General features: G+C 54.4%; 1 protein-coding gene across 1 annotated transcript in view; it reads right to left on the bottom strand.

Annotated features, from left to right (window-relative positions):
* Window positions 1-913: 913 nt before the first annotated feature.
* Window positions 914-10,213, bottom strand: part of LOC140410113 (stefin-C-like) — a 9,813-nt gene continuing 513 nt past the window's right edge. Inside the window, exons 2-3 of the mRNA XM_072498055.1 lie at window positions 6,456-6,557; window positions 914-1,122 (exon numbers count right to left, since the gene is read on the bottom strand). Coding sequence (XP_072354156.1) covers window positions 1,000-1,122; window positions 6,456-6,557 — 225 coding nt within the window. The 3' untranslated portion in view covers window positions 914-999. The remainder of the gene's footprint in view (window positions 1,123-6,455; window positions 6,558-10,213) is intronic.

Here is a 10,213-nt window from a genome sequence, read left to right as displayed (position 1 = left end):
TCCTTCTGCACTGTAAATTCTATGAATTCTATTCTGTCATTCAATCACTCTTAAAATGTCTTTCTTGTCGTGTGGGTTTGGCATGTTGGGAATTGCTTGGATTTTGTCCTCGTCAGGTTCAGTGAGCTTGCCCCCGACGAATGTCACCTCAGTTACGCCAAATTGGCCCTTTTGTTTGTTGAGCTTCAGCCCATTTCTCCTGACGCCCGTTAGAACTTTAAGCAACCTCGTATTGTGCTATTCTATGGTTGGGCACCAAACGATGATTTCATCCACGTGCACACGTACACCTTCGATGCCTTCGGTCATGTGCTCCATGGCACGGTAAAATTACATTGCTGAAATTACGCCAATTGCATTCTCAGGAAGCAACGCGGACCAAATGGCAGAGTAAACTTTGTTCCTGTAGTTTTAGTTGACAGAAACCTAGCAATGTGTCATGTTTCGGAAAGAATTGTGTACCAGCCATCTCAGATATGATTAACCGACTCCTGGTACCATGTAATGTTCTTGTGCATATACGTATGTACACATGTATATTTGTTAAACCAGATTTAAAAATTAAACAAAATGAATACTGTCAGACTCATTGGCTCATGATATCACAAGTAAATATACTGATAATGTATTGATTTACTCGTTCAAAGGAAAGGGGATGTAGTTAAATCACGGTTGTGCTGTAATTCACCGACTGCCACTAGGGGTCTCATGAGTATACAAGTGAATGTAAAGTCAGCGAACCAGACACTGGCTCGAGGAAGTGACAGAGGTTGTTCATCTGTTATCTTGTATATAGTTACCTCCAGTTAATGCGACTGAATCATTTATAACTTTAACTACAAGTGTTCTTGCAGTAAACCAGGCCATCCGACAAGAAAATTACATGTCTGACAATTGACGAAGTCACAATGTGTAAAGGTAAGTGTGTGGAGCAGATTTTTATTGCAGAGAGTTTGAAGAGGCACAAGGGAGTAGACCGTGGAGGGCAGTGGAGAAAGTTTATAAATCATCATCCAGTCGCTTCATGGTCTCCACAGACGTCACCTCAGGTTCAGTTGCAGAGAATGGAAGTGGTTCAAATATAGCAACGTGAATGTAGTCATCTCCATCGCCAACAACAACCTGCAGAGAAAATACAATTGTCACTGGAAAGCTATTGAAGTCCTCACAGTGCGGCACTCCCTCAGTACTGACCCTCTGACTGTGCGGCACTCCCTCAGTACTGACCCTCTGACAGTGCGGCACTCCCTCAGTACTGACCCTCTGACAGTGCGGCACTCCCTCAGTACTGACCCTCTGACTGTGCGGCACTCCCTCAGTACTGACCCTCTGACAGTTCGGTACTCCCTCAGGACTGACCCTCTGACAGTGCGGTACTCCCTCAGGACTGACCCTCTGACAGTGCGGTACTCCCTCAGGACTGACCCTCTGACAGTGCGGTACTCCCTCAGTACTGACCCTCTGACAGTGCAGCACTCCCTCAGTACTGACCCTCTGACAGTGCGGTACTCCCTCAGGACTGACCCTCTGACAGTGCGGCACTCCCTCAGTACTGACCCTCTGACAGTGCAGCACTCCCTCAGTACTGACCCTCTGACAGTGCGGCACTACCTCAGTACTGACCCTCTGACAGTGCGGCACTCCCTCAGTACTGACCCTCTGACAGTGCAGCACTCCCTCAGTACTGACCCTCTGACAATGCAGCACTCCCTCAGTACTGACCCTCTGACAGTGCGGTACTCCCTCAGTACTGACCCTCTGACAGTGCGGCACTCCCTCAGTACTGACCCTCTGACAGTGCGGCACTCCCTCAGTACTGACCCTCTGACAGTGCAGCACTCCCTCAGTACTGACCCTCTGACAGAGCAGCGCTCCCTCAGTACTGACTCTCTGACAGTGCAGCGCTCCCTCAGTACTGACTCTCTGACAGAGCGGCACTCCCTCAGTACTGACCCTCTGACAGTGCGGCACTCCCTCAGTACTGACCCTCTGACAGCTCAGCACTCCCTCAGTACTGACCCTCTGACAGTGCGGCACTCCCTCAGTACTGACCTTCTGACAGTGCGGCACTCCCTCAGTACTGACCCTCTGACAGTGCGGCACTCCCTCAGTACTGACCCTCTGACAGTGCGGCACTCCCTCAGTACTAACCCTCTGACAGTGCGGCACTCCCTCAGTACTGACCCTCTGACAGTGCGGCACTCCCTCAGTACTAACCCTCTGACAGTGCGGCACTCCCTCAGTACTGACTCTCTGACAGTGCAGCACTCCATCAGTACTGACCCTCTGACAGTGCAGCACTCCCTCAGTACTGACTCTCTGACAGTGCAGCACTCCCTCAGTACTGACCCTCTGACAGTGCGGCACTCCCTCAGTACTGACCCTCTGACAGTGCGGCACTGCCTCAGTACTGACCCTCTGACAATGCGGCACTCCCTCAGTACTGACCCTCTGACAGTGCGGCACTGCCTCAGTACTGACCCTCTGACAATGCGGCACTCCCTCAGTACTGACCCTCTGACAGTGCGGCACTCCCTCAGTACTGACCCTCTGACAGTGCTGCACTCCCTCAGTACTGACACTCTGACAGTGCGGCACTCCCTCAGTACTGACCCTCTGACAGTGCGGCACTCCCTCAGTACTGACTCTCTGACAGTGCGGCACTCCCTCAGTACTGACCCTCTGACAGTGCGGCACTCCCTCAGTACTGACCCTCTGACAGTGCGGCACTCCCTCAGTACTGACCCTCTGACAGTGCGGCACTCCCTCAGTACTGACCCTCTGACAGTGCAGCACTCCCTCAGTACTGATCCTCTGACAGTGCGACACTCCCTCAGTACTGACCCTCTGACAGTGCGACACTCCCTCAGTACTGACCCTCTGACAGTGCGGCACTCCCTCAGTGCTGACCCTCTGACAGTGCGGCACTCCCTCAGTACTGACCCTCTGACAGTGCGGCACTCCCTCAGTACTAACCCTCTGACAGTGCGGCACTCCCTCAGTACTGACCCTCTGACAGTGCGGCACTCCCTCAGTACTAACCCTCTGACAGTGCGGCACTCCCTCAGTACTGACTCTCTGACAGTGCAGCACTCCATCAGTACTGACCCTCTGACAGTGCAGCACTCCCTCAGTACTGACTCTCTGACAGTGCAGCACTCCCTCAGTACTGACCCTCTGACAGTGCGGCACTCCCTCAGTACTGACCCTCTGACAGTGCGGCACTGCCTCAGTACTGACCCTCTGACAATGCGGCACTCCCTCAGTACTGACCCTCTGACAGTGCGGCACTCCCTCAGTACTGACCCTCTGACAGTGCTGCACTCCCTCAGTACTGACCCTCTGGCAGTGCGGCACTCCCTCAGTACTGACCCTCTGACAGTGCGGCGCTCCCTCAGTACTGACCCTCTGACAGTGCGGCACTCCCTCAGTACAGACCCTCTGACAGTGCAGCACTCCCTCAGTACTGACCCTCTGACAGTGCAGCACTCCCTCAGTACTGACCCTCTGACAGTGCGGCACTCTCTCAGTACTGACCCTCTGACAGTGCAGCACTCCCTCAGTACTGACCCTCTGACAGTGCAGCACTCCCTCAGTACTGACCCTCTGACAGTGCGGCACTCCCTCAATACTGACCCTCTGACAGTGCGGCACTCCCTCAGTACTGACCCTCTGACAGTGCGGCACTCCCTCAGTACTGAACCTCTGACTGTGCGGCACTCCCTCAGTACTGACCCTCTGACAGTGCAGCACTCCCTCAGTGCTGACCCTCTGACAGTGCAGCACTCCCTCAGTACTGACCCTCTGACAGTGCAGCATTCGCTCAGCGCTGACCCTCTGACAGTGCAGCACTCCCTCAGTACTGACCCTCTGACAGTGCAGCACTCCCTCAGTACTGACCCTCTGACAGTGCGGCACTCCCTCAGTACTGACCCTCTGACAGTGCAGCACTCCCTCAGTACTGACCCTCTGACAGTGCAGCACTCCCTCAGTACTGACCCTCTGACAGTGCGGCACTCTCTCAGTACTGACCCTCTGACAGTGCAGCACTCCCTCAGTACTGACCCTCTGACAGTGCGGCACTCTCTCAGTACTGACCCTCTGACAGTGCAGCACTCCCTCAGTACTGACCCTCTGACAGTGCAGCATTCCCTCAGTACTGACCCTCTGACAGTGCGGCACTCCCTCAATACTGACCCTCTGACAGTGCGGCACTCCCTCAGTACTGACCCTCTGACAGTGCGGCACTCCCTCAGTACTGACCCTCTGACAGTGCAGCACTCCCTCAGTACTGATCCTCTGACAGTGCAGCATTCCCTCAGTACTGACCCTCTGACAGTGCGGCACTCCCTCAATACTGACCCTCTGACAGTGCAGCACTCCATCAGTACTGACCCTCTGACAGTGCAGCACTCCCTCAGTACTGACTCTCTGATAGTGCGGCACTCCCTCAGTACTGACCCTCTGACAGTGCAGCACTCCCTCAGTACTGACCCTCTGACAGTGCGGCACTCCCTCAATACTGACCCTCTGACAGTGCAGCACTCCATCAGTACTGACCCTCTGACAGTGCAGCACTCCCTCAGTACTGACTCTCTGATAGTGCGGCACTCCCTCAGTACTGACCCTCTGACAGTGCAGCACTCCCTCAGTACTGACCCTCTGACAGTGCGGCACACCCTCAGTACTGACCCTCTGACAGTGCAGCACTCCCTCAGGACTGACACTCTGACAGTGCAGCACTCCCTCAGTACTGACCCTCTGACAGTGCGGCACTCCCTCAGTACTGACCCTCTGACAGTGCGGCACTCCCTCAGTACTCACCCTCTGACAATGCGGCACTCCCTCAGTACTGACCCTCTGACAGTGCGGCACTCCCTCAGTACTGACCCTCTGACAGTGCGGCACTCCCTCAGTACTCACCCTCTGACAATGCGGCACTCCCTCAGTACTGACCCTCTGACAGTGCGGCACTCCCTCAGTACTGACTCTCTGACAGTGCAGCGCTCCCACAGTCGAAAGATGTGCTGTTAGGTGAATTGGACATTCTGAATTCTCCCTCTGTGTACCCGAACAGGCGCCGGAATGTGGCGACTAGGGGATTTTCACAGTAACTTAATCGCAGTGTTACTGTAAGATTACTTGTGACAATAATGATTATCATTATTAACCTCCTCCAGCCCCTACAGCCCTCCTATCTCTGTAACCTCCTCCAGCCCCTACAGCCCTCACTATCTCTGTAACCTCCTCCAGTCCCTACAACCCTCCCTATCTCTGTAACCTCCTCCAGCCCCTACAGCCCTCCTATCTCTGCAACCTCCTCCAGCCCCTACAGCCCTCACTATCTCTGTAACCTCCTCCAGTCCCTACAACCCTCCCTATCTCTGTAACCTCCTCCAGTCCCTACAATCCTCCCTATCTCTGTAACCTCCTCCAGCCCCTACAGCCCTCCCTATGTCGTTAACGTCCTCCAGTCCCTACAACCCTCCCTATCTCTGTAACCTCCTCCAGTCCCTACAATCCTCCCTATCTCTGTAACCTCCTCCAGCCCCTACAACCCTCCCTATCTCTGTAACCTCCTCCAGCCCCTACAGCCCTCCCTATGTCGTTAACGTCCTCCAGTCCCTACAACCCTCCCTATCTCTGTAACCTCCTCCAGTCCCTACAATCCTCCCTATCTCTGTAACCTCCTCCAGTCCCTACCACTCTCCCTATCTCTGTAACCTCCTCCAGTCCCTACAATCCTCCCTATCTCTGTAACCTCCTCCAGTCCCTACAATCCTCCCTATCTCTGTAACCTCCTCCAGCCCCTACAACCCTCCCTCTCTCTGTAACCTCCTCCAGTCCCTACAATCCTCCCTATCTCTGTAACCTCCTCCAGCCCCTACAGCCCTCCCTATGTCTGTAACCTCCTCCAGCCCCCTACAACACTCCCTATCTCTGTACCCTCTTCCAGCCCCTACAACCCTCCCTATCTCTGTAACGTCCTACGGTCCCTACAACCCTCCCTGTCTCTGTAACCTCCTCAGTTGCTGTGAAGAGGCTCTCTCTGAGATTCCATTCGAATACACAAAAGGATTAATCCACATTGGGCTGCAAAATGTGCCTTCCCCAAGTGAAATGAAAATCGTTTATTGGCACAAGTCGGCTTCAAATGAAGTTGCTGTGAAAAGCCCCTAGTCGCCACATTCCGGCGCCTGTTCGGGGAGGCTGGTACGGGAATCGAACCGTGCTGCTGGTCTGCCTTGGTCTGCTTTCAAAGCCAGCGATTTAGCCCAGTGAGCTAAAACAGCCTCAAGTGGATGATTGACCGCTCTGATGCGATGACACCCCAGGCAAGGTCACCCTTAGTTAGTTGGGAAAACAGGGACCATTACCACAACCACCTTTCTCATATCCGGAATGCTGCTATTTGGCCAATTAGCCAAAGCCACACTGTGGAGTCGTGATCTCACCTTCACCAAATAATTGGTTCCTGCGACCATCTGTGAGCGATACGCGATCGCATGAAAGATTTTTGGCGTACATCCCATGTTCGTTACGATGTCCGCCTTCAACTGCAAAGAAAAAAAATACACGTTCAAACACGTTGTGGGATGGATTGTTATGGGCGAGGCGTTTTCAGAACCACAAAATGTATCATGGAGAGTTCAACCAACCTCTCCCTTCAATGGATTTATTGCTGTTCCTAGCACACGGCTTGTTCCCAAGGTGTGGGATTACAATGATGGACACGTGGGTTTTTAAACACAAAACAATGTTTATTCCATGAACTCAACTTAACATCTTAAATAAGCATTGGATCACTTAACACCCCTTACTTCAAAGATAACTCAGAAAATATTGCAACAGTAAATAACTCCATAAAATGTTCCTTCAAACCTCCAAGAAACTTAACACCTTTAAACAAAATCACATCAGGTTAAAGGATATATATGTTTTCTGTAGAATGGCAGAGATATATTAGCTTGGTTGACTTCAACTCCAGCACCTTGCTTTCTTCCTGCAGCTCTCTGGAAACACACAGACACACCCAAGCTGCTTTCTCAAACCTGGCTTTCTCCCTTCAAGCAGCTCACAGCAAACCAGAACTTCTCAAGCTGCAGTCTCAAACTGGCTTTCTACTTTTAATCAGCTCACAGCAAAACCAATCAGGCACTTTTCAAACTGCAAAAGCAAACTGCAAAATGGCTCATGACATTGATGGAGAGTCGCACTGTCAGAGGGTCAGTACTGAGGGAGTGCCGCACTGTCAGAGGTCAGTACTGAGGGAGTGCCGCACTGTCAGAGGGTCAGTACTGAGGGAGTGCCGCACTGTCAGAGGGTCAGTACTGAGGGAGTGCCGCACTGTCAGAGGGTCAGTACTGAGGGAGTGCCGCACTGTCAGAGGGTCAGTACTGAGGGAGTGCTGCACTGTCAGAGGGTCAGTACTGAGGGAGTGCTGCACTGTCAGAGGGTCAGTACTGAGGGAGTGCCGCACTGTCAGAGGGTCAGTACTGAGGGAGTGCCGCACTGTCAGATGGTCAGTATTGAGGGAGTGCCGCACTGTCAGAGGGTCAGTACTGAGGGAGTGCTGCACTGTCAGAGGGTCAGTACTGAGCGAGTTCTGCACTGTCAGAGGGTCAGTACTGAGGGAGTGCTGCACTGTCAGAGGGTCAGTACTGAGGGAGTGCTGCACTGTCAGAGGGTCAGTACTGAGGGAGTGCCGCACTGTCAGAGGGTCAGTACTGAGGGAGTGCCGCACTGTCAGAGGGTCGGTACTGAGCGAGTGCTGCACTGTCAGAGGGTCAGTACTGAGCGAGTGCCGCACTGTCAGAGGGTCAGTACTGAGAGAGTGCAGCACTGTTAGAGGGTCAGTACTGAGGGAGTGCAGCACTGTCAGAGGGTCAGTACTGAGGGAGTGCCGCACTGTCAGAGGGTCAGTACTGAGGGAGTGCCGCACTGTCAGAGGGTCAGTACTGAGGGAGTGCCGCACTGTCAGAGGGTCAGAACTGAGGGAGTGCTGCACTGTCAGAGGGACAGTACTGAGCGAGTGCCGCACTGTCAGAGGGTCAGTACTGAGGGAGTGCTGCACTGTCAGAGGGTCAGTACTGAGGGAGTGCCGCACTATCCGAGAGTCAGTACTGAGGGAGAGCTGCACTGTCAGAGGGTCAGTACTGAGGGAGTGCCGCACTGTCAGAGGGTCAGTACTGAGGGAGTGCCGCACTGTCAGAGGGTCAGTACTGAGGGAGTGCCGCACTGTCAGAGGGTCAGTACTGAGGGAGTGCTGCACTGTCAGAGGGTCAGTACTGAGGGAGTGCTGCACTGTCAGAGGGTCAGTACTGAGGGAGTGCTGCACTGTCAGAGGGTCAGTACTGAGGGAGTGCCGCACTGTCAGAGGGTCAGTACTGAGGGAGTGCCGCACTGTCAGAGGGTCAGTACTGAGGGAGTGCCGCACTGTCAGAGGGTCAGTACTGAGGGAGTGCCGCACTGTCAGAGGGTCAGTACTGAGAGACTGCCGCACTGTCAGAGGGTCAGTACTGAGGGAGCGCTCCACTGTCAGAGGGTCAGTACTGAGGGAGTGCTGCACTGTCAGAGGGTCAGTACTGAGGGAGCGCCGCACTGTCAGAGGGTCAGTACTGCGGGAGTGCAGCACTGTCAGAGGGTCAGTACTGAGGGAGTGCCGCACTGTCAGAGGGTCAGTACTGCGGGAGTGCAGCACTGTCAGAGGGTCAGTACTGAGGGAGTGCCGCACTGTCAGAGGGTCAGTACTGAGGGAGTGCTGCACTGTCTGAGGGTCAGTACTGAGGGAGTGCCGCACTGTCAGAGGGTCAGTACTGAGGGAGTGCCATACTGTCAGAGGGTCTGTACTGAGGGAGCGCTGCACTGTCAGAGCGTCAGTACTGAGGGAGTGCCGCACTGTCAGAGGGTCAGTACTGAGGGAGTGCCGCACTGTCAGAGGGTCAGTACTGAGGGAGTGCTGCACTGTCAGAGCGTCAGTACTGAGGGAGTGCCGCACTGTCAGAGGGTCAGTACTGAGGGAGTGCCGTACTGTCAGAGGGTCCGTACTGAGGGAGCACTGCACTGACAGAGGGTCAGTACTGAGGGAGTGCTGCACTGTCAGAGGGTCAGTACTGAGGGAGTGCTGCACTGTCAGAGGGTCAGTACTGAGGGAGTGCTGCACTGTCAGAGGGTCAGTACTGAGCGAATGCCGCACTGTCAGAGGGTCAGTACTGAGGGAGTGCCTTACTGTCAGAGGGTCAGTACTGAGCGAATGCCGCACTGTTAGAGGGTCAGTACTGAGGGAGTGCTGCACTGTCAGAGGGTCAGTACTGAGGGAGTGCTGCACTGTCAGAGAGTCAGTACTGAGGGAGTGCCGCACTGTCAGAGGGTCAGTACTGAGCGAATGCCGCACTGTCAGAGGGTCAGTACTGAGGGAGTGCCGTACTGTCAGAGGGTCAGTACTGAGCGAATGCCGCACTGTTAGAGGGTCAGTACTGAGGGAGTGCTGCACTGTCAGAGGGTCAGTACTGAGGGAGTGCTGCACTGTCAGAGAGTCAGTACTGAGGGAGTGCCGCACTGTCAGAGGGTCAGTACTGATGGAGTGCCGCACTGTCAGAGGGTCAGTACTGAGGGAGTGCCGCACTGTCAGAGGGTTGGTACTGAGGGAGAGCCGCACTGTCAGAGACTCAGTACTGAGGGAGTGCTGCACTGTCAGAGTGTAAGTGCTGAGGGAGGACTGCACTGTCAGAGAGTCAGTACTGAGGGAGTGCCGCACTGTCAGAGGGTCAGTACTGAGGGAGTGCCGCACAGTCAGAGGGTCAGTACTGAGGGAGAGCCGCACTGTCAGAGGGTCAGTACTGAGGGAGAGCCGCACTGTCAGAGGGTCAGTACTGAGGGAGTGCCGCACTGTCAGAGGGTCAGTACTGAGGGAGTGCCGCACTGTCAGAGGGTCAGTACTGAGGGAATGCCGCACTGTCAGAGGGTCAGTACTGAGGGAGTGCTGCACTGTCAGAGGGTCAGTACTGAGTGAGTGCTGCACTGTTACAAGCTTGCCACCCCCACATTGTTTCTGTGTACACCTCCCGCTGCCTCAGGAAGGCAGACGGCATTATCAGAGACCCCTCCCACCCAGGCATTGTCTTCTTCCAGACCCTTCCATCAGGCAGAAGGTACAGAAATCTGAAGACCCGCACATCCAGACACAGGAACAGCTTCTTTCCCACAGCTACCA

The sequence above is a fragment of the Scyliorhinus torazame genome, chromosome 4, assembly GCF_047496885.1.
Source record: "Scyliorhinus torazame isolate Kashiwa2021f chromosome 4, sScyTor2.1, whole genome shotgun sequence".
Classification (NCBI taxonomy): domain Eukaryota; kingdom Metazoa; phylum Chordata; class Chondrichthyes; order Carcharhiniformes; family Scyliorhinidae; genus Scyliorhinus; species Scyliorhinus torazame.
This window is presented reverse-complemented; position numbering and strand designations above follow the sequence as displayed.